The 26,224-nt window shown below is 35.9% G+C and overlaps 1 protein-coding gene across 5 annotated transcripts in view; it reads right to left on the bottom strand.

The window, feature by feature from the left end:
• LOC149421827 (phosphatase and actin regulator 1) overlaps positions 1-26,224 on the bottom strand; it is a 388,460-nt gene that overhangs the window by 14,075 nt on the left and 348,161 nt on the right. For all 5 annotated transcript variants that reach the window (XM_089634064.1, XM_089634066.1, XM_089634067.1 and 2 more), the window contains 4 exons: positions 24,554-24,724; positions 3,735-3,941; positions 1,822-2,098; positions 790-819 (listed from right to left, as the gene is read on the bottom strand). In XM_089634064.1, the coding sequence (XP_089490190.1) occupies positions 790-819; positions 1,822-2,098; positions 3,735-3,941; positions 24,554-24,724 (685 nt within the window). The remainder of the gene's footprint in view (positions 1-789; positions 820-1,821; positions 2,099-3,734; positions 3,942-24,553; positions 24,725-26,224) is intronic.

The following is a 26,224-nucleotide window of genomic DNA, read 5'->3' as shown; positions in this document are numbered from 1 at the left end:
GTTGATAAAACCTTTATCGTGCTAGCTATCCAGGAATAGCTAATCTAGCATGTACACATGATGATCGATTCCTTATAAGCCATTAATTAAAACATTCGTTGTCCTCTGAAACCAAACTATACCATCTTTACAGTGATTTTGGCGTTTAAATTTTGTGCAGACTACAATATTAAAACAAGCTTTTTTAAAAAAACAGCACCACATGTACGTAAATGCAACACACGCTATTGCTTCTCTATCTGCAGGCTGAGTCACAGCAACACGTAGCAGGATACAGCTAGTTTATAATAATATCTGTTTTATAGATATAAATTGACAAATACCTAATAGTTACTATATACTACATATTTACTTTTGCAGATTTGGAAATAAATATTTTAGGCAAAAAAATTAGTTCTTTATAGCCAGGAATAATAATACATTTAAAGGCAGGCATAATATATTCTATTTACATACAGACATTCTTTAAAGCATTAGGAATTCTAATAAATTCTTCAGAAGTTAATACCAAAATTAAAAAATAAAAATTACATCCATAAAGCAGTATTGGTTGAACTTCAGAAGAAGGTTTAGAATACCTTTTATTTGCATGAATTACATAAATAAGGTTATTAAACATGGAGGTCCTTACTAATAAACGTGTTGTAAATTTTACACAACTGATAAACAACCATTAATATATCGTAAATGGTTGTTTATCAGTTGTGTAAAATTGAAATCAGGTTTATTAGAAAGGGTGTTAATGAATGATGGTTGATGAAACAGTCACAGCTAGTATTAAACAATTACCAGATTCGGATCCTCGGCCTTGGCGGAGGCCTGCTGGTAGCAGCGGCAAAAGTACAAAAAAACACATTCTTTTTAGCAAATGTTATTTTATTAAAGTAAATACTCCATTTTATACACAAATGTGTGGGCGCCCAAGACACATTCTTAAAAATTCAGACGAGACAAAAATTAATTGTGCATAATAAAGAAATCATCACAATTTCCTCTCTTTCTTGAAAAATGAAATATGATGGAGCCATTTCTACACAGGGGTGGGCAGGGGATGGAATGCCATACATCTTGTATTTTGGCACGCCCGCCTTTCGTCATCCACATTCATACATAACACCGCACACTTCTGTCATTAGCACCTGTCACATGACTCAACTGAAGTATTCGATTCACTGAACTGTGATATAACACTCCTTACCCCATTCATCCACTTTACACGTCCAAACCACTTAAGCTTCCTTTTCCTAATGCCGTCACATACATATACACTTCAGGGACATCACTTCTACTGCTGCCTACATCGCAGTTCTGATCTACTTTGCAGTTCCATGCCTCACTGCCGTACATCAGAGTTGGCAAAAGCATGAACTCCATCCACATGGTCTGACTGCCCCATGAAAATAAATGTAAATTTAATTTAAAAAACTAATATTAATGTTTTTTTATTCCAATTCATATTACTAAATATATACTTAACATGGGCAATAATTTAACATGACCTAGCAGGGATTGCCTTATAATATAGCCGGATTTACGTCAAAAAATATACGAATAATTCTAGGGCTTAAAGTGAATCAACGTTGCCTAAAAAAAAATACCAAAAATTCGGGGATTAAAATTGAAACAACTTATCTACAAAAAAAAACATATTAATAATTATTATCAATATGTCCTTTTGAAGATAACATTTCTTGACTTTTTTGCTCTTGATATTTTTTTGTTGTATTTAAGCCCTAGAATAATTTGCGCTTTATTTGACATTAAACCCTCGATGTACTAAAATGTCCTAATATAATGTATAAGTTAGAAAAATAAACTGACTTGAAGCTACAGTGCAGTCCCTCCTGCCGCTGTCCCAGGGGGCGGCCCTCCTGCGTGGGAGTGCCGGGTCCCGAACCCGCACCGCCCGACCCCCCCCGCTTCTTCAGCGCCGACTTAAGCGGCACCGCATTAAACTTGGGCTCGCGCGTGGGGATCTCCTCCACGCGGGAAGTGTCGATGGCGGGGTCGGGCTGGCCGAGGCGCACCCGCAGCCCCGTCGTTCCCTGCTCTTCATCGGATTCTGCGTCATCCATCATACCCAGCAGCTCGTCTTGGTCTAAGGATCAAAACAAAATTATAGAAATAAATGTTTTCATAATTTTTCAATTCAATTCAATTTATTATTTGAAAAATTTGTTCGTTATAATGAGTTTTTAAATAAATTTGTAAAGGAGAATTTTTACATTAATATAAAAAGTGGATATCAACTGTACAATAGCAACATAGCTGGCCTTTTAAAGACTGCTTCTTTGATGCTAAATCAAAATCAATAAATATGTGGATATTCAAATTGATTTTGTTATGTTCCCTACAGGCATAATTATTCTCCCCACAACAGTATATGCTGTCAGGAACATGATAGCTGATTTTGTTATGTTCCCCACAGGCATAATTATTCTCCCCACAACAGTCTATGCTGTCAGGAACATGATAGCTGATTTTGTTATGTTCCCCACAGGCATAATTATTCTCCCCACAACAGTCTATGCTGTCAGGAACATGATAGCTGAGCTTTTAAACCATCCACAAATCAGTCTGAAGAAATGTGTAGCAATGTGTACTCTTCCTCTGACCCGCATACCCAAAAGAAAGTTGGTGGGATAGAGCCACGGGAAGTAGCCACACTCCCACAAGTAGAGAAATCTCAGAAATGCCACGGTTCAAGCTGCTGAGGAATGGCAGGAGTTACAAGATGGGATCAAATAAGAAGCTCCACAATGGGCTCCCGAGATGGGCTTAAAATCCAACCCCTACTGGACTTCACAGAAAATTCCCAATGGGGGTTGCTTGTTCACATATTAAAAATGTCAGAGAAGAATTTCTTAACCTTAAATAACTTCCTGAGACAAAATCTAAACATATTTTGCTGGGCTACATCATTTTCACACTATAAATACAAGAGACAAAAGACCATTCAATACTTCAATGATAGTAATTAATGACTATTTGGCAAACAATATCTTTTTCATGAAATGTATCGACATATATAATATATTCTGAACTCTCTCTACATTTTCTACAGTATGCAGATGTAGAGAGAAATGATTGTTGCTACACACAAAGTCTGCCAAAATTGTATTTAAGAATTGAAGCGTTTAATAAATGCCACCCACTTGGCATACAATTGTATTTGACATAGCTAGCTTCACTAGCTTGTTATACACATATCTTTTAAGCTTATATTGCAAATATACAAACGCATGCTCAATAAAATGTATTTGTGTATATTATGTACGTAGGAACATATAAAATCACGTATGTATATTATGTACGTAGGAACATATAAAAATGTATGTCCATATATTATGTACGTAGGAACATATAAAATGTATGTCAATATATTATGTACGTAGGAACATATGAAATGTATATGTATATTATGTACATAGGAACATATAAAATGTATGTCCATATATTATGTGAGTCAACATCAACTGTCAACAAGCTCCGCTCGTGCATGTTGAGTATCACGCACGTGCACCGGTGCACTGGGGATCAATGCTGCTAGCTCCTTAGAGCAGGCACCATTAAAATACCTATAGAACAGACTCAGCATGCCCACATAGCGTCTGTTAACAACGGATTGTCTATCAGACGGACCGCCCTCAATTGAATAACATATTGCGAGATACGGTAGTTAGAGAAGGCCGTTAAATCTGGTAATTGCGTAGCAAAATCTGTAAATTCCTTACCTTCGTAATCATAGTCAGAAAGGTCCAGCGGCACGGCGTTAAGCAGGTTGGTACCCCTCCGGGCCGACGAGGGCGCGGTGGGGCTCGGCGAGCTGAACATGGGCGGGGGCGGGATGGGCCCGATGTCCGACACGGCGATGGGCGGCTCCGGCAGGTCGGACAGCATCAGAGGCGGCAGTTGGGGCAGGCCGCAGCTACCTTCCGGATCTGAAACATAAACGAACAATGAAAATCCAGTCTGGAAAAATAAGGGTACATTTCAATTTTAAAACTATCCAATAATATTCGTCGGGTGAAAAAAAATATAACAATATGTACCGTGTATTATGTAATTTTTTTGTGTTTTTGGTTATTTATTTTGTTGTTGTTTTAAAAATAAAAACCTTCTGTTGGCACTGTATTATGCAGTATAATATGTATCATGTAAAAGCCCATCAGGGCGTTAATTAATAAATAAATAAATTCACTTTTTCTTCCTTCACAGTCCGGGCCTCAAAACCCGCAAAAATAAATCCCATTCTACAGCCCCTACCTTAACCGGCCTCACAACGCTGCCCAGTCGGGTGGCGATATAGTTCCCTTGTCGTTACACATAAAAAATAATAATAATAACTGCTGAATCCAAAAATAATGGTTGGATGAAAATCGGGTTTGGAAACATAACAAAACATTTACAAAATGTGAAAACTTAAGGATATAGAATTGGATACAATTTTGTTCGTTGGATAGAAATAAGCAACAATCATCGATTATATGACGATTTTAATCATTCAACGGTCATTCACAAACAAGGGGGCAAAATCAGGTAAATAAGAACGGCTTGATTGAAGAATTTAATTTGTGTGCGAAGGGAAAAGGGAGAGGTACATAGGTACATTTTTTCACAGGGAAAAAAGACTAGATCAAAATAATAATCGTATAATATTGAATTTTGTTGAAGTAAAGTTTATATGTTGATACGATTCAGTTTTCGAAAAATAGCAATAGACGAGGGTAATCGATTAAGTTTACTCATTTCATTAGCATGTGTACTTAATTCTTATTTATACTCATACCCAACTTCCTTCCGCGCACAGAAAATTAATCAATTCGAGAATAAGAAAAATAGAAGAATCCATGCCACCTGTTTAAAAAATGTCTTGCCTACATTGTATTTGACATGAAGTAGATACGAGTAGATCTGATTTTGTAGAAGTAGGATGCACTTGAGGAGGACTACGTCAAGTCGTGGAAAGAATTGGTGGTGATGATGATGATGATTATAAAAACATACTTAAGTCGTTTCCCGCAAAACATTTGTACGGTTATGAGAAATTCTTTCTCACGATACTTTACAGGTAATGCAAAAAAAAACGATCACTTAAAAAAACAGATTGTCATGAAAAAAGGCCAGGAAGCGAACATCGAAGAAGCCGCAAGAACATAACAGACTCTTATCGCACTTGCTTCTTTCTATATTATGAATAGGAAGTTTCAAATGTGAATACCAAAAGAAATATTATTCCTGAAAAGACGTGAATTTTATTTAAATTTAAAAATGATATTCTGATTGTTTATAAATAAAATAGGCAACTCTGAATTTCAAAGCTAACGCACTTTAACATTTTTCGTGAGAAAATTCTGTTAAAAACATAAAAATGTTAACATTTTTATTCCGTACTCGCTCGCATACTTGAATTTATAAGCCATTAAAGCACAGTAAGAAAATGTAAGGATTTTCGGAGCGCCCCTTTTTACCAATATATTTCACAGCATTCCAAATGGAAAAGGTTTTGAAACATACGTAAGTAGTTAATACTAGGGATGGTGGGATGGTTGGGTGGGAGCAACACATGCGAAGAAGCGGAAAATTAAGATAAGCCGCCAACAGTCAGGAACACGGCCACATAATCCTGGGCGGAGTAGAACCAAACTGACCTAGGTAGAACCATACAGACCTCTAAAAACAGGTTCTCTTCTAGTCTTATACAAACTGAGAGGTATCCGAATTCCTCAGGCAGGGGTCTACTGTTTACAGGCTACACGACACGACCTTACGAAATGCTTTACAGGAGAAACACACACTAATGATTAACGGAAGACGATAAAATCACGGATTAGTGGACGGTCTGATGGACAGTGAGAAAATTGAGAAAAATACGAAAGGGGTTCAGAAAATCCAGGATCTGTCTTTTTACAAATGGCGCGATTTATTTAGCGGACACTGACGATAATTCCGTTTTCCAGGTTTTAAACGGAAATAACTCACCGGTTAATAAACTGAAAAAAATTAGAAATGGATCTGTATTATTTATTCGAATGTTCTGAAATTAACAAACAGATTTTTTTGTCTTTCAGCTCGTCACCAATATATTTTTAGACAGAGTTGATATTATAATGTTCGGTATAAAACTGGCAAGAGCTCCTTTCGAAGAATCGCAATGTGTATTAATTTGCGACTAGTTGCGTTGAATACTGGGAAATCTAATAAAACATCCGTGACTTTCCAAAGATATGGAAATTGACCATCGATAGAGTAATTTTATTGCAATATAGCTCAAAGCATAAAAAAGCACATGTTTTTCAACAAAAAAAATACTAAATGTTTAGAATAATTTTGCTGTCTTTATTCGCCACAGTATGGGACGAAAAACAGTGGAATACAGAGAGGTCCTTAATTTATTCTGATACGCTTTACCTGTAAAATCTCATATCGATTCCACCTTGCTAAATTCCTAAAAGCTTACACTACGGAATTCCAAGAAAGTTAACTTTTTCTACTTAGGTCCCAAACAAAGGCGTCTGCGTAATTATGCAGACCGGTCTACATGTTGGGAAATCTTTATAAATAATTCAAGTTCTCCCACCCTAATTGTTCCAACGTATTACGTTAAATAGGCAAAAGGTTAACTTAATTTGAATAAGTTAGCGATTCGGTTTATCAATCCGGCCGCTGGGGGCGGTTAAATTATTTAACAATGAAGTTAAAAAGCGTTTATCAAACCACAATCGATCGGTGACAGACGTTAATTAATTAACATTTCAAGCTGGCAGAAAAAAATAGAATTGGAAATATGAGCGAAAAAATCAAACATAATTAACAGAAATAGCAACGAGGATAAGGAAGTGGAAAGCCACAAGCAAGTAATTAATTAATTAATAATTTAACAATTTCTTATGTGCGTCTGTGCTGTGTTAAAAGAGATATGTAGATCTTGTGTAATATATTGTTTATTTACAGTTTCGGAAAAGCTCGATTAAACGTAAACCGCGAAGCGTTCAAAATATCACGAACGGTAGATTGGCCAAATAATAATAAATAATATGTAGCGTATGCTTTATTTATCAATCGGGGGCTTAGGATCACAGAGGCCTAGCTACAAAAACTGGTGTTTTGAGTTAAGGTTGATTTCGGTAATGCCATAATCATATTTACTAGTGACACGAAGTTCTATCTCGTACATACAGCCGTTTAAGATATACTGTTGGGCATATCAGTTGGGCATACAGTTGTGCATATATCTTTATTTGCGTTTTTGTAGAAAGGCCCCTATGATCCTAAACCCCCGCAATGTTCCTTGCAACAACCGCGGGGTCATTTTTTTTACGGATTATCAAACATAGTAATCAACATCGCGACACCCTCTTCTTGGAAATACTCCCCAATGCCGGGTTACGAGAAAGTGATTTTAACATAACGTTGTTCCCGTAACATAAAAAATAACTTTGAAAAAATGACGCTCTAAACATCTGCCTTGATGACGGACATTGCTAGGCTGTCGGCAATGTTGACTCAATAAGGGGAACAATAAAAAATAAAACATAATATTGGCGGCGAGAACCTTGTATCCATAATATTAAATCTATCTAAAATTACTTCAAAGTCAAAGGATATTTATAAATAAACATAGCTAAAGTGGAGTGGGCAAGAGAAGCAAAGTCAGTGTAAAATAGGGATCAAGCCATACACGAGCGAAACCCTAACAAATCACTGGTAGCTAAACGGACAAGGTACATTATAGGATACAAGAGTAACAACTCTTTGAAACTTTATATTTTGTAGGCCCGACCCGGGGATCGATATTATTAAATAAAAGTTACGGCAAAAGCTCGGCCATCTCGGACTGTGTAAAATGATGCTGGAAATCCTGGGAATATACTAAGCCTGGAGAAATTACTCAGCATATTTTTTGTTTGTCTATTTTAAAAATAACTTCATTATTAAATCAACATTTGAAGTTATCCACGGAGTACGGAATAAATTTACATGAAGCTCAAAGGGATGATTCACTTGTTTATATTATTTATTCTAATGAAAATATTATTGGGTAAGAGACAACACAGTAATGGAGGAAGCGAACAGACTAAACGTTACATTTTGTTATGCCGTAGCGCCACTTTAATTGTTAAATCTTGTAATTGTTTTGACACCGTGGAGATTAAAAACAGGCTTGTAAAACATCCCCCAGAACGTCCACCTGCGGCTAAGTTTTCAAAAACGTCCGATAGGCAAAACTGTTCAAAATAATTAACTTTGAGTGTTCATAAAAGTAACATTTTTAATCTACAACATTATGGACTACAAAGTAATTACATAACTTTTAATAATAACGGCGAGAAATGTAGGCAACCATTCTTTGTGGGAAGGTAAAGGGGCGTAAGTGGAAAATACTGATTTTCCAAACCAACTACACAGTTTGGACCAAATACCTGTTTATAAAACGTTTTGCGTTAACATGTGACTAGAGTATTTAATGTGATTAGAAATACGCCGAGCAGTTCACTACAACACTTATTTGTACAGTTAACAAAAGTTGCCGAGTTCGAGTGCCGCCGTTTTCTTTTTTCTGTAAACGTTGGTTTATTTATTTAAACTTGGATCGTGAAACAGAAACTTTCATGTTTGCTTAAATTTAGTGTCACCACAATTTTGAGTAAGTCTAAGTGGAATCCATTTCACGGGAAAGAAGAGAGTACATTATTTATGCGAAAGTACATCAACACGAGGCAAGCGGATCTTGTTTATTTATTTAAGGTAAAGTCAAAAGAAACACATTATTCAAGTCATACGAAAACCACTAGATAACTCCCCCGTCTGCCCTGTTGGAGCAATCTCTCTTATCCTACCGCAAACACCTCCCTCGTCTAGTATTCCTACAGACTATAAGTTAGCCTATGACTAGTCAAAAACGTCTTACGTCTAAACAAGAAACTAATAATTTAATTTAGATCTCAGAAGGAAATTAAATAGTCGACAGAAGTGTTCAAGGAATTTTAGAAACATGCCATCTCACGGCGATTGGAATGTTAGATACCTATCGAGTCGATACTTCGCTGATTTGATCCAACGCAGATAATGGAAAGCTTGAGTATCCTTAGAATCCATTTAAACATGTACTTAAACCTGTACAGTAAAATCTCACAATAGCAATTGAATCGAACGGATTTCAAACTCAATCTCATTGTAGTCTACACCGTACATTGTACAATAATAGAATAGCGCGATGACAAGGAGGCACATTCTGAACGCAAAATTATTTTTAAGCATCTACCGACTTCGAATTCCCATTTCGCGGAAGGAAATTCAGTAAATTCACTTTTTTTCAACTTCACGATTCCGAAATACAAACAAAGAGGTTTACACGATAGTCCAGTCAGTGGGGGATAAAAAAGGGCTCCACCTTGCAAAAGGTTAGGTAGTAGCGATTTTCACATATGTTGTTAAGATTGGGACTCTAAAGAAAAAAAAAAGTTTTCGACCTTGGGGGGGTCGAGCTCGATCCGCCATCTTGGATTGAAGGTGTCAAAATTTGGTTTTTTCAAAATAATTATGAAGTGGTTGATTTTACAACCAAATAGTTGAAAGCAAACTTAAAGACAACTAAATTACCTACATTTTTTGTCGATAGTTTTCATTTGTAAGTCTAATAGGTAACGAGTTACAGCGGTTGAAAGAAGAAAATTTTGACAAAAAATTGTAAAACTCCAGTTTTCTTGATAAATTTTGTACGAACATATTACACAATATCATTTTAACGTATTTCTACGTTACAATATACCTATATAGCATCATTCGTGTGCTCAATGACGTTGATTTGTTATAGTGGGATCCTAGTCTACAGCTGACTTGGCAACACTGATTGAGTACTGGTTACAGGACGTTGCCTGGATGCTCATGTCTGCAGATGTTCTTTTCGATGAAACAATGCCAGTTCAAGTTTCACAAGAACGATTTTTAGCCAATGAAAATAACAAAGTCCGTCTGATTTCGATGCTTACAAAGCAATTTATACAGGATGATTTTACAGTTAAGCAGGCTGAAGAAGATGCTGATGAGTTGATTGTCAATACTGCGATTTCCTTGTGTTCATCATATGACGCTGTTTTCATTATTGGCGAAGACGTTGATCTCCTAGTTCTGCTGACAGCATTAGCACCACCCGGTATATCTTCGCAAACCTGGGAGAGGCAAAACTTTTGAAAGACTGTATTCCGCGAATAGTGTGAAATACAAAGAGGCGGCTGAGAATATTCTGTTTCTTCATGCCTTTAGCGACTGCGATACAACATCGTCCTTCTTCAACCAAGGAAAAACAAAATTTTGTTCGCTTGTGCAAAACGACACAAGACTCAATGCCATTAAAGGAATCTTCAAACAACATGATCCAGAAGACAGCAGTTGCAGGAACACGCTTTCTTGTTGCTTTGTACGGGGGTGACATGGATAAGGAAACCTTGGAAGAAGTCCGCTACAAACGTTTCGCAAAGTCGACAACAAAAAGCAAATTCAATCTTGCCTCTTTGCCACCAACGAACGACGCTGCACGGTACCATGCATTTAGAACGTACCATCAAGTCAAAAAATGGTATGGAATCCAAAAAAATCCAGAAACTGGGGCTGGAAACGTGACACCAACGGGCTCGTTCCAGTAAGAATGACAAAGAAACCAGCACCCGAGACTTTATTAAAATTTATTTCATGCAATTGTAAAAAAGGATGCGGCGTTGTATGTAGCTGCAGGAAAGCTGGATTGAAGTGTTCTATTGTATGTGGGTGCTGTAATGGTCAAACATGCCGAAATTCGCCAGAGGTTCACATCGATGTCGAGGACGAAGAAGAAGAGATTTTGTCAATGGAAGCCCAGAATCTCAGTATCACAGGCAATGAGTTAGATGATGACATTGATGACGAAGACTGTTATTAAGTAACATAATTTATAGTAACATAATTCATAGTAATGTAACATAATTTCGAAATCTACCATCGCTGGTATATCTGTGGAGTAGCCCTACTGGGGATAGAACAATAAAATAATGCGCCATGTTCTCTACCTCATGGTGGTGTGGAAATGAGTTAGCAAAATTATCATAATTATGTAATGAATAACCCGAAAAAATTACAAAGTTGGGAATTTCATCATTTTTTAGAAAAATATTCACATTTCCGCCACTGTAACTCGTTACCTATTAGACTTACAAAAAAAAAACATTCTACAAAAAATGTAGGTAATTTAGTTGTCTTTAAGTTTGCGTTCAACAATTTGGTTGTAAAAACGACCACTTCACAATTATTTTGAAAAAAACAAATTTTGGCACCTTCAATCCAAGATGGCGGGTCGAGCTCGACCCTCCCAAGGTCGAAAACTTTTTTTTTTCCTTAGAGTCCCAATCTTAACAACATATATCAAAATCGCTACTACCTAACCTTTTGCAAGGTAAAACTCCCCACTGACTGGACTACGAAGCTCACAACGAATAATGTAACAATGTCGCTAGATACAAAGAGTTGAAATAATGTCTATGCTATATCAATGAGATGCGAATACAAAAAGTTTTCTTATTAGGATATACACAATATAACGCGATATTTCTTGTAGAAGTAAACGCACGCATATACAAACACGAATTGTTTTTCAATTACGGTATTACTTCACGAAAGAGTGATACAAATTGGAATATAAAATTTATTTAATAAAAATGAAAAACGCGCAGGGCTTATTGAAAAATATTTAACGAAAAAAATTCAAAATCGCCCAGCAATAAAAGCCTGTTGGAACATGGCCAACATTATGTATAATTACGTCAGAATGTCAGCACTTCGTTCCGCGCTTTAATAACTAGGAAACTATTTCCGAGAGATGAAAAGAGAACGGAGAGCGGATAGCGGATAGCGGAGTTAGGGAGTACCTACAGCGCACGGAGCACGAAGCACGGAGCGTCTGCTCGCGTTCTCTGCTCCCCTTTAAATACATGGGATAATTTGCAAATTCAAGCTTTCTTTCCAGCGAATTCTTTCTCTATTATATTTACGTGCAAAAGCGGGAGAACTATGCATTCCGCAATTGTAAGTGCTTTACTCATCAAATTGAATTCAACAGCGATAAGGAAAGACTCAAAGTACATAAGGAGTGAAAATGTGTATTTCAACGATGTTCTACTAATGTAAGTTTTATTGAAAGAAATAACATTGGTTCTGAAAAGGAAAAACTACTCGAACATACAAAATTTATGAAATACTAACGAGAAACGCCAGATTGCGAGGTGAAATGAGATTTCATTTTTGCTACAGACTGCTCTCGTATTCTAGACGTGATGTTCGAGCGAAGCAGGGAATAGCGAACGCACAAATCATAATACAAAGGCCGCAACTCGGAAAGCTCCGAATGGAACGAAACGAGTGTTTCCCAGACAATCGTAGGCAAATCCAGCGATGGAAAGATTAAACCTAAATGTCAAATGTGTATTTTACTTCCGAGAGCTTGAAACTTGAATCCAGCAATAGGCATTAAACCTCAATAACAAAAAATGTTACTAGAGTTATTACAGTGCAATTTCCAGGTACAGAATGCTTCAACTATAACGAAAGAGAAGTACGAGTAGTTTCCCGGGCAACTTCAGGCGAATTCAGCGATAGACACATTGTATCTGGAAAATGTGATAAAATGATTCAAAAAGTGTTGAATTTAACGAAATCAGTGCTTCCTGGCTTCAAAGGAAAATTTTAAAAAAAATCAAGCGAAAGAGACATCGAACCTCAATGTCAAATATGAAAGCTCCTAATATAACGAAACGGGCATGCAATTTAGGCGAATCGAGCAATAGAGACATTGAAACTCAATGGCAAATATGAAAGCTACGAATGTAACGAAACGGGCATGCAATTTAGGCGAATCGAGCAATAGAGACATTGAAACTCAATGGCAAATATGAAAGCTACGAATGTAACGAAACTGGCATGCAATTTAGGCGAATCGAGCAATAGAGACATTGAAACTCAATGGCAAATATGAAAGCTACGAATGTAACGAAACGGGCATGCAATTTAGGCGAATCGAGCAATAGAGACATTGAAACTCAATGGCAAATATGAAAGCTACGAATGTAACGAAACGGGTATGCAATTTAGGCGAATCGAGCAATAGAGACATTGAAACTCAATGGCAAATATGAAAGCTACGAATGTAACGAAACGGGCATGCAATTTAGGCGAATCGAGCAATAGAGACATTGAACCTCAACGTTGAATAAAATTCTATGTAATTTCCACCGACCATACGGAAAGAGCCGAATGTAACGAATCGGGCAGGCAATTTTAGCCGAATCTAACAATAGAGATATTGAACCTCAATGTCAAATTTTTATACTATGTAATTTCGAGAGAAGATACAGAAAACCCCGAAAGCACGGGTATGAATAACATCGCGTGTGTAATTAATGGGACACTTGCCAACATTCGCGAGGAAGAATGCGAAACATGCCCCATTCATCCCAAAATACGCCGTTCGAGACACGTGTCCATCGAATATAAATATTGTATGCAAAAAAGCAACAAGCAAGTTTAGTGTTATCAAATCACGGTGCAATCCATCAAAGGACATATTAAATTCCTCAAACCCGGAATTTTCACAATTCTTTTTTACAAATTACACATAAATAGTTATAACTTATATGTACCTACACATATAACGGATCGTTACATATTTTGTAAAATGAGATATTATAACAAGAATAGATTTGAACAAAAAATTGGATCATCAGTATGCTAAAAATTCTAAACTAAGAAGTTCTAACGAACTGTCATACCGTTTCCTCGCAGGGGTAAGCAGAGAGGATTGACCTCCATACAACTCTGTTTTGGTACACACTTATTGCTTCATTTACGTCTATATATCAACTATATATATCCGACGCAAGTATTTGATTAATTTGATCATGGCAAATTTTCCTCGGGCATATCTGACTCTTCTATTATTTACTTTGGTGTCATATTCTCCATACATATTTTCCGTTTATCACCTCATGTACAAATCATCTAAGCATCCTTTTATTTTTTGGTGTTTTTAAGAATTGTGGAGTAGGCATATTACTTAACGGTATATTATGACTTATTTATTTAATACAAAACGTTTTATAAATTAGATAAAAATTTGCTTAAAAAGGGTAGGAAATTGTTAAGAATTTTTAAATAAGATTTCAGGAAGAATTTTTCATATGTTAACGACTCACTTGGTAGAGCAAGCAAAAATACACGATAAAATAATACCAACATTATTTAATAAGGTTCATATTTATTATTCTGGCGGCGTACGACTCGTTTATCCCGCAGGCTCATTGTAATTAGCCAAGGTAAATGAAAATACCTTCTTATTTAACGCAAGTAGGCATTAGCAACAGTAGCAACGTGGAGAAATAAATATGCAATTCATTCAATATACAAGGGCACGAAAATTTTATAATACAGGGTTTTTCAATAAGAGTTGTTATTTTGAATAGCCCGCTATTTCGGTAAATGTTACTTTTGAAGCTGTCATTTTTTGACATTTGACAAGTAGAAACTACGCCATTAATAAAAATGGAACGATACACGCTTCAACAACGCATTGAAATTATAAAAATTCACTTGAGTGAATCAAATGCAAATCATCTTGAGTGATGAGGACCATTTCCACATCGGTGGCTTCGTCAACAAGCAAAATTGTCGCATCTGGGGCTCGGAAAACCCAAGAGTTATTGTTGAAAACCCTCTCTATCCTCAACGTGTGACTGTTTGATGCAGTTTATGGTCCGGCGGAGTCCTTGGTCCTTACTTTTTCGAAAATGAGGCTGGAGCAACAGTTGCGGTGAATGGATTGCGCTATCGAGAGATGATTAATGATTTTTTATGGCCGGAATTGGATGGTATTGATCTGGACAACGTTTACTTTCAACAAGACGGCGCTACGTGCCACACAAGCAACGAAACCATTGATATTTTACGATTGAATATCAAAATAACACCTCTTATAGGAAAACCCTGTATTATAACAACCAGGTTGTGCTCGAGAAATCAAAACTCTTTTTCTATCCTTGAAAAATTGAAGAAAACAATATGCCGTCTTGTCTAATTGCAAGGGACAGTCTATGTAATAGATCACGATATATATCGTGATATATATATCCACGATCATATATCTACGATAGGGGATGCCGGTCAGTCCGTAGGTAGCCACTGTGTCCGAAGTAGGGCGCTGCTCATCCAATGGTGAACTGCTATTATGGTCGGGTTATCCAGTACCGCTCTGAGCAGCGTAGTAGCGCAGGGAAAATAGAAAACGAAGACGGTCGTAGCCACATCATCGTCTTCGATTTCCCCGACAACACGTCCGTAACACTAACGCTTTGACAGTTAAACGAAGATTTCAAAATCTAAAATGATGGAAATAAAGATGAGAGGTAAAATTAGTTGCATTGACTTCCAGATAGAAAACTCACTAAAATTGCAAACAGAAAAAACTGAAAATTTAATAAACCCAGAGAGAGCCCTTGAGAGTTTTTTTCTGCTTTGGCAAATACGTAAATGTTCAGCTTCAGGGATAGTAAATTTAACAGTTTACGCTTTTTAATGTAATCTGAACTAACAATGTTACAAATCAACGGAGGAATAGTCATGAAAACCTTCAAGAGCGTTTCATTCGGCGCCGGTGTAGACTCAAATAATTAAGTGTATTTTAAAGTAATGCGCTATTAACCCCAAACACAACAAATTAAAAGAGGCAACAAAGGCGGCCTGCACGAGTAAATCATGAAACACTTAAACTATTCCCGTCTAGAGAGTTTAAGCACCGCTAGAGTTTAGAAGTTAAGCCAAACATGTTAACCCATTCCACTGTTGGGAAATTGTGTAGAATTTCTTCGGCGTGACGGTCTACGGTATGGGCACCTTAACCGATAAGAAAACTGTTGCTAAATGATATCTACTAACACTACCACTAATTATACAATAAGGTAATTAATCTTAAGATGCAGTGAGTAAAAATACACTAGATTGGAAATTGCGACACGAAAAATGATCCCATCAATATTAATAATTATAATAATAATTTAATTGGCTAATTTATATAGCGCCGTTTTCGTGAAATAACACCTCAAGGGTGCTGTACAAACATATGTATTAAATATTAAATACAGCTGGCTTACATCTAGGATATATAATAACTAGTGACTTAATGTCTAGTGACTTACGAATAAGGCCTATAACTACTGTCTTAATGGCATATATATTAACATATGTAGAAACATACAGATAACATACTTACATTTAAAAATACATCGATAAATACTCTTTCTAATTTTACTAGCGCCAGAAAAAGAAGGAAGTTCTATAATAATAGGGTGTTTCATACTTAATTTTATAACCCATGACTATGGATGCACAAATGGGGCGTTAAGAAATTCGAATAATTTGAATGTGGATACATGCAAACATCAGAATAACGTAGGAAAATGTCCCTTCATGTTTAACGGAGGCACATCTAAGCTGAAATGATGCCGATGCCGTCGACAGGCTGAATAATCTCAACATACCAAATAAATGGAGAAGATGGGTAACATAGAATAGACGTTCATTTAGAAGTCTGACATACATATCATAATGATAAGTAGAGTAATTGAAACATTCATTCGAAATGTTAAGAATTCAACCGCATGAGATAGTGATTGAATATTGTAGAGAAGGTGAGTTTGTCGTAGAGTACGAGGGGTTGTTGAAAAACAATATACGTATATTTAATTCGAAACATTACTAGAGTAATTAATCATTACTTAGGATATTTGGTTATTGTGTTATTTATTTAGTCTGAAAAGACAATCGCTGTGTTATCATTCGGAAAAAATGCTAATAAGTGTTATAATTTAATATTCGTAGAGTAAAAATACAACCTTAAAAATTACACATTGATCAGATATGATTTGAGATTTTGTATATATGAGTGATACCATTCTGCGCACGTTAATCCTCTTAGGGTGGGTATTTCTGAGTAATAATTACTTAAATTAATGTGTATTTGATGTAGCCATCAAGTACCGGATATCAATAACTATTATTATTCTGAAATACCTGCCCCAAGAGGATTAACAAGGTATCACTTCTACTTACCTAAACACACAATTCAATACCATCTGGCCTGATGATGGACGCTGTAATGCTGTCCGAAACGTTAGCAGTATGGAGGATCAGTAACACGGTGTAATAACCGAACAGCAACCCAACATATAATCACGATAAATATTTTTATCGGTTTAATGTAAACTAAATTGAACATAACTTTCCACATCAACACCAACGGCTGACAGCGTTCTCGGTGAAATGAAACAGCACCCTCCAGAATCCTCAAATCCCGAAGTCAAATGTGTCGAAACATCGCGCTACGGGGGGGGGGGGCGCTTGTACCGTACAGTTCACCTAATGAGTTTCAAATCAACGGCCGAATTAGTCAAACACCCCTCCCTTTCCACAAGATATTCCACAGGCGGCACGACGGAGTAAACTGAATTACCTTTGATTGTAGACACATTAGATTGTGTTAAGATTACAAAGTTACCGAGTTACGTTAGTGACAAACCTGCGCCTACGTCTCGCGTATAATTGGACGTCATAACATTCCAAAAGTTCAAATGGTAATACGACAGATTAAACTGGGATTGGAGAGGCAGCAAGAACGAAGTTTCCTTCCCAGGAGGAGAGCCATCCATATTTTGCTTAATCAGGCCAGCGCGTGACGCGCGGACAGGGGCTCAAACTGACTAACCGCGAACCCAATCTAGAAATGTCACAAAATTTATCCCAACCACAAGCCTTCTATGAGTTAATGGAAAAATCCAATGCTGACATATGCCACAAAGCCATCACGAACCCAAGAATATAATGGTTCCAAAGACGATACGCTTGGCTGGTTTGGAAATAATGTCCGGTGACAGAACACCGAAAATCTTGAATCATCTGACCAAATAAATAAACCGAAAATCTTGACAAAATAAATGCATCAGTGGAAGCAACCCAGAGGAAGGGGTGAGTGACTTACTGCGTTAAAGAATAATTCTAAGGCATGGATACTAGAGACGAATAACTAGTGAACGGAGTTGGTGAAGAATTTGTGGATGATTTTCGATTTTGTTAAAAAATATATATGCAGAAACAATAATTAGAAAAAAGAAAAATTGTAGATAGCCACATATTTCTTATCACATGTTCTTGTTTCGATTTTCACATTAAATATAAAAGCCTACTGTTCACTTGGAAGACTCACACAGAAGATGGAAAAAAAAATGAAATGACGACCCAAGAGAGAAGTAACTCTACCGAAACAGTCTAACCCTGGGAACATTCCAACTTGACTTCATATCTACGAGTAGAATAGGAATGAGGAGTTACAACTAAAATTGGGCCCGTTAATATTATTTTCTGTTTACTTTTGCGGACCGCGTGAATTCGGAGTTTGAGACCGCTGGCTTGCGAAACGACATTAAACTACTCTACATTGATATTAATATTAAACTAATTACCGATACATGTTTCTTGCGCCCCGCGGGAGATATTCACCCAATAAATCACCCCTGATGCGAGGATAGTGTTTGATTTATTTGACTAATCTTACTTCAGCAAGCTTCAGAATGGAAAATACTCTCAGTATCGCCCTGGTGAGAGTTAACTAATCAGAAACGAACGGTACTAAATTTGATGATCTAAAACACAACTGAATTTATAGACGTCATAAAGAACAATGGTAAATAAATCAATTTTAAAAAATGGCTGCTACAATGCACCGGGTTCGCAGTTCGCACATAGACGTGGCGTTGAATCCTCTGATAACTATTTCATTTTCCGCTTACAGAGACGGGAGTAGGAGGAAATCAAATATTGTCTGTATATGCATTACTAGGGAATGTTTGTCTTTCATAAAAAATATATATATTTTATTATTATCTTTGTTACTTTTATATATCACGGTAAGATTTATTTATTTATTTATATTTTAAATGTATATTTACAGAATAAAAATATCCATTAACAAAGATACATTATACAATCATAATTGCCTAATTAGCAATTTAAATTTAGTAATGCTCAGGTGGAAAATGTCGATGTCAGAGGCTAGTGAGTTTAGAAGGCCTATCATTCTTCCGAGAGGCATTGCTGATGGTAAGTTAGTCCTACATCTCGGAAGAATGAATGGTTTGTGTCTACGCGCTCTTGCGAAGTTATCAGGGACGTAAAATAAAATTTTATTCAAAATTTCTGGATTGTTGATGTGACCGTTCAACAAGTTATAGGCCATCATCAGCAACGCAGCTTTCCGCCTGTTGACAAGACTATCGATACCTAGCATTCCGGAAAGGAAGGCTGATGGGTATAAATAGGGATAGTACCCGTAGTCTCTAAGATAGAGATAACGTAGAAACTTCTTTTGTACTTTCTCTACCATAGAAGTGTACGTTGCATCCCCTGGTCCCCATATTATTGAGCCACTTTCCAAAATACTACGTACTAGGCTAAAATATAGCAAGCGAACCACGGCACAGCTGCAGAAATGCCTGGAGTTACATAGCACAAATCCAAGCATTCTCAAAGCCTTGCTGCATATCGTTTCAATATGAACGTGAAATGTTAAGTGTGGGTCAAAGGTTATTCCCAAATCTTTCGGTTCAGAAATATGTTTGTTAATAAGATACGGTTGTATAACTTTGTGGGTGTGTATGATGGATACATTTAATCTGATAATGTGGTACAAATGTACCTTAAGTTTTTAAATATTAATTTCGAAATTAAAAAAAAGCTTTTTAAAATTCACTTTAATTAGGGTAAAGAAAAATTTGCGAAAGGGAAATAAAAATAAAAACTTTTAGGTATCTTAAAAGAAACGCAGAACACACCCAGTGCAAGGAAACATTGCTGGCGAATTCTCAGATGAATACGAAATGCTGAACCTCAGAGTGGCCGGTGATATTAATTTCACAGAACCTCTAGGTTCATTAATTCAAGTTACCTCGGTAGAAACAGTATGGCGATGTCTCGAAATAAACCAGACATCAGAAATAAGCAATAATAATTAACTAAAAACATTATTTTCTTACTAATCTCTTACAAGAGATTACACGAATTCAACTAGGTATCTGAAATTAATCCTAATATATTTAAAAAAAATCACGTGTCACTGTGTTTGTACACGCTAATCTCCGAAACCGCCCAACCGATTTCAATGAAATTTTGTGAATGTGTATGGCTGGTTCCAGCTTTAAATATAGGATCGTTTTGGAACCAAAAAGATTTTTTTTTTAGATTTCTCATCCATAAATACATACAACCACAAACTTTAACTTCCCTACACAGAAGGCGGTCTGTGGAAGGACACCGTTTTATAGTATAAAATGCATTCCAAATGGTAGAGTTAAATTCTAACTGGTTTCTAATCTAAATATATAAAAATTCATCCTGCGTAAATAAATATCGCAGAAAATTTCAAAGTTTGTTATTAGCCAAAAGAGTGTTTACAGAGATAAATGGTAGAAGTCGGGGACGCCCGGGGAATACTTAACGCAATATTCTCAATGTAGTTTTTTTAACAGTAACATTGTGGTATACTGTAGCGAATGGAGGAAGAAGTCGGAGGCGCTCGAGAAAGATATTAGCAATAGCGAAGCCTTGGGGGGGATCCACTAGTTAATTTATATATTCTACGCCCACACGGGCTTTTACAAACATTTGATATACATAATAGTTTGGTGGAACAATAATCAAGAAGTAAAATTTGCTATTAGTTGTACAGAAATTCAATACTGAAGAATAGTATTATGCTAAGCTTAGTTATTAATATTATTGAGAAGTGTGACTATAGCCTTCTTGTAACTATATTCCGTGCTGTTGGACACATCTACAATTTCAGCAAGTATTGTCAACTGCATGTAATGAAGTATATAAAAGACACGATCCTGATCAAAGATATTAGAAGAACGAGATATGCTATGTTGGCCGCCGAACCGTAGGCGGAGTACTACCTAATTAGGGTACTTTGAATACTATCGGGACGTGTACGCACAGAAATCTGTTCTATGTATTAGTGCGGATACCTTAGCGTAAGCGAAGGTGTGCAGTAGTATTGGTGAACAAAACCGGCGACACTGGGCAAAACAATTCCACACAGTATGAACTGCTCATAGCACATCTCGTTCTTCTAATATCTTTGATCCTGATATTGTTGTTGAGCCCCTAACCATGTAGCAGAAGCAGAAGGTTGCGGTGTGTTGATAGGTGAATAAATTAATATGGAATGTTTTTCATTAATTGAATTAATAATTTATAGAAACTTAACCAAAAGTAAATTTACTATTTCATTTATTAAGAATATTTTCAAATTATTCGTAATCCGATTAAAAACTGGATTGAAGGACCTTAACGAATGACTTGATAAGTTTCTTGTTAAACTTTTAGTAAAAGAGGAATGTAATATTTTCACATTTCGTCATTACATATTATCAAGGCAAATGCAGGTGCATGAACACGTGTTCCGTAATATTAGGAATTTACTAAAATTTGATTTATTTAGGAAAAGGCCTGCAATCCCGTTTTTAACCGGATAACCAATAATTTAATAAGATTTTTCATAAATTAGCAATACTCATTTTTCTCCGCGTGAGAACGATCACGACAGGATCACGATGTCGACAAAAATCTCTATGGAAACTTGTCACTAAAATAAGATTTTTTTGTTTACTTGGCCCTAAAAATGTATTAGAGCAAAGAATTTTCAACCCAAAAATATAAAAAAACAAGGAATCTCATAACAGCGAAAGGAAAATTTCCATGTTTTGATAAGATGAATAAATCAGGAATGCGAGAATTTGAAGCTCGCGGAACGAAGTCAAATATCGAATAGTCTGAATCGAATTAAATATACATTAATGGTATCGATATGCCAAATATAATAAATAAAGCAAGCATATTTTACGATAAGAAGCACGTCAATATAATTATTGGATGTCATGGATCAAGAACGCGAAAACAAATATCCTTGCCGAACATTTGATTTTATTTCAAAGTTCAACAATTCGAAGCAGTCCATGAGTATCAATATAACTCGATATGATATTAGGGTATATCGATTAAAACGTCCCATGTGACGACGTCACCGATTAATCTCCATATACGTCGGATTCCACATTTATCCAATCTCCTTCCAAACAATGATCGGGAACAATATTGATTGATTGGTTTTATTTTTCTTCCGACAGAATGATGAATGACTAACCTTTCCAGGTTAGAGGCATAAATTGAACATTATCTGTAAAAGTTAACTTTTATTTCGATATAAATGTGTATTTTTCAGTAATAAGAAAGAACATAAATAATATTGGAAAATTATCAAACATTATCCAACAATTAAAAAATTTGAAAAGAGATAACTAAAAAATATTAGTAGGTATTTAAATTAAAAGTGTTTCACCATTCTAACTAACATTTATAAAGATGATAAATTACAAAATATTTACTATGAATGATTTTGCTATAAATATTAGATTACACTCCTTAAATCAGCGACATGTTTAAAAAGATAAATTATATAGGTGTATGTTTTTAGATACAAATAGATCTAGATATTATGCTCCATAAAGGCTGAAAAACTGTGCCTTACCCAAGAAAAATGAACGATTCAATAAAATAAAATAATTTTTCATGAAAATGTATTTTTTTCAATAAATTTACCTCACAATTGTTCTAAATTGATATTTTTATATCTTAATACATGACAAATCTATACCATCTATGTTCACAAATTAAATGTACAATTCATCCGAACTTGAAAACTACACGGCATACCTACCTTAGGTCGTGATCAATGCACGCCACTAGTCGAAGGTGTATCCAATCTTTCCTCTGATAGTTTGACAGCTACTTGAGAAATGTGGCCTGTTCCTTTCTGCCTTATGGTAAAGAAATAGAAAGTTACGCATTTGACAATCAAAATCCATAGATTTTTGGGAGCTGTCAATATATGTTAGCTTATTTTGTCGTAAGCGTAAATTGCACCTTGTAAACAGCTTCAGGCGGCTAAGCTTTCTATGTTTTTCTGCGATTTTTGATAAAAATGCGAATATATATAAATATTTTTTAAATATATAAATTTATTATAAATTAAGTATAACATAAATTTGACCGGTCGGTGACTGAGTTGACATCGCGTTTGGGTCCCACCCAGGCGTAGCGTGTTCAATTCCTCGGCTGGCTAAGTTCTCCGTGGAGATTTTCAGATATTGTCAGGTTTACGAATAACCCGGGAATATTTTCCTAAAAAAAAGAAATGGTACCTATTTCTCCAGGCTAATGGCATCTAGTCATAAATTCTGTTTTCTACCTGTTATATATCTCACAGATAATACAATAATAAACTAAAAAAGATAGCTCGAATTGGTTTTTCTGTTCTTCGTTTGGTCGACATACCTAAATATATATATATATATATATATATATATATATATATATATATATATATATATATTTTTTTTTTTTTTTTTGTAATTATTTTTTATTTTTAATAATATGTTTACATGGTACATAATTCATTTTACATCTTGTATTTTTTTACTACTCTTCCATTGAAAGCATTTGCTTGTGTATGGAAGGGGATATATACATATATATAACTTTTCTCAAGAATGGTCACTTTTTAAAATGAATGATTCAATCTGCTCTACACTGGGGAGTGGAAAAAAGGTCGCACTGAAGATAATCCCACGCCTTTGGAAGCGACAAAAACTAACAGCACGGAAAAAAATCCTAAACCCTTCACTAACGTAATAGAAAAAATACCGAATACTTAATGCGAAGAACTCAATAAGTAACTGGGCTACTCCAAAATTGGGATCTTCTTCCAAGGGGTAAGTACTTTGACGTAATCCCCGCTACCTGGGTGGATAATTTGGGTAAAGGGAGGGTGCCTACCAGATAAGTGCGGAGTTCGGACTAAAGGTATTCGGGGCCCATAAACCTTCATAAGTCATTAGGTATAAGGTTTAAAGCCATTAGCGTTCAATTATAACTTTAGTTGCTAAACATACAATAAAAATACATCAACAGTATTTTTGATATTTTATTCGTTTTAAAGCGCATTTGTAAATACATTTCACAAAAACGGCGCTACACAAATGACTCTAATATTATTTTTATTTTACTCATTTACAACTAATTAATAACTGACCATCGCGCCTTTTCCGCAGGGGTAGGCAAAGAGGATGGACCGTCAAACAACTCAGTCTTGGCTTACTTGCTCTATTCACATTTATACATCGTATCATAAACAAACATCTGTTATTCTGACTCTGACACAGACCGACTAAAGCATTTGGATCACTTGATCGTGCCATGTCTTCCACGAGCGTCCCCGAAATTTTCAACAATTCACATTCGGATCATATATTTTACTCTCCTTACATTTAATTAGTTAGTTAGTTTGAAGCCCAATCGTAAAATCTTCCACAATACTAAGAAGTACATAATAAAATAATGTCGGGAGACTAGATAGATTACTCACGGTGTTCGGAGTGGTAGCACATTATCCTGCGGGAGACCTTCCCCTGTTGCGGGTGCAGCGTGGCGGGGCGGTCTGGCCTGGGTTGGTCCCCGCCCTGGCTGCCCCCGCCACCGCCCATCCCGTGCTGATCCGCTCCCGGACCGCCGCCCTCGCTTTTGTCCTTCTTGGGTTCTGCGGAACAAACAAAATACTATTATTAGTGTGGACTATGGAGAAACCAGAGCAAACATCGTTAACAGTACACATCAACATGTTTGAAGTTCAAATTTGAGCAAATACCTTAATATTATTGTTTGCCTTAGAAGATAATATATACGTGATAGACCAGTGAGCTCCTTGGCTATGGACGCTGCAATTGCGAGTTAGAAACAAAGAGTGGGAAAATAAGAAATTAAATATAAACCTATTGGCAATTTTTTTTCGAAGTGGTCGATATACAATAAATCTACACAATAAATGATTATTTGAGATGTATGTACGTGAAATGTGAAATATTCTAACATGAATTTATTCACATTCAATGAATTCAATTCATTTTCAAAAGTAGAACTGCCCGTGTGAAGAATAATTCAGAAAATCGATAAAGTGGGCTTCTACCTATAATACAAAAATTCAACAGAAAATTATTTTAATTTCCTTTCAAAATGTTGTAATTATAATATACGGGGTTACCGGGGTTTTTTCACCACTCTGCGCTAGTATCCGAACAGTCGGTATTTTTTTTTTATCCTCACAAAATTTCCTAAATGATGATGCCATAGTTCACTGGTTCGGTGGTCGGAACTATTGTGCGATATCAAATAGAAATATAAAAACTCCGTATTATTAGATATAAAAGATCCCGTTCTTTACTAATAGATATCACCTCAAAATATACTAAATTGTATGAACTGCGTACTGGTTTAAAAAAAGCATTATGTATATATTGGCGAACAAGCCTTTAGTCGTGGGAGGTGCTGTTGTAGTTGTAGGTGGTATGTATAATATTTAAATACATTTATTGTGTATTGTATAATACACAAGGGGAATGTATTGTTAAGAGGATGATGAATGGAAGTAATATAAAGCTCTTTCGCATATGCTCCATCTTCTGAAATGTCATATTTTACAGCGAAATGTTCAATTAATCTTCGCCAGGTTCAAGACCTACCGGCCTGACGTCATAAACCCATCCAATTTAAAGCAAATTAAAAATTTTATCGTTCGGATTTATTTGACACATATAATCTGCAGCGTTTCGCAGCAAACATTATTTTCGTTGAAATGTTAAGTGTTTTCAGGATGCATTCTTGTTGTAGTCATAAACATCTCTCAACATATTATGGGCTGGTAGGTATTTCAATTGCTTTTTAAGCTCGGCTTGTGAGATATGCGCAGTCAAGTTAGTCGCAGTCTTGCCAGGGCTCCTACCAGTCTCTGGTAGGAGCCCTGGCAAGATAAGACCAGTTATACCATTACTAAAAATAACTCATCTTTGAATAAAAGTCCGAATAAATGGAAATTATTAAAAAAATAACATTAGAACACCTGAATAGTTAAATAAAAAACTATAAGCTCTCGTATTAAACAACCTAAGGATTAAAAATGAACCAAAAATATATCTTCAGAAAACATATGTGCGTCGTAAAACACTTTATGTCGGTAGTAAGACTTTTTAGCGTAAAACGGGGA

Source organism: Hesperophylax consimilis, chromosome 8 (genome assembly GCF_061612785.1).
Source record: "Hesperophylax consimilis isolate HC1 chromosome 8, BYU_Hcon_1.0, whole genome shotgun sequence".
NCBI classification, from domain to species: Eukaryota; Metazoa; Arthropoda; class Insecta; order Trichoptera; family Limnephilidae; genus Hesperophylax; species Hesperophylax consimilis.
This window is presented reverse-complemented; position numbering and strand designations above follow the sequence as displayed.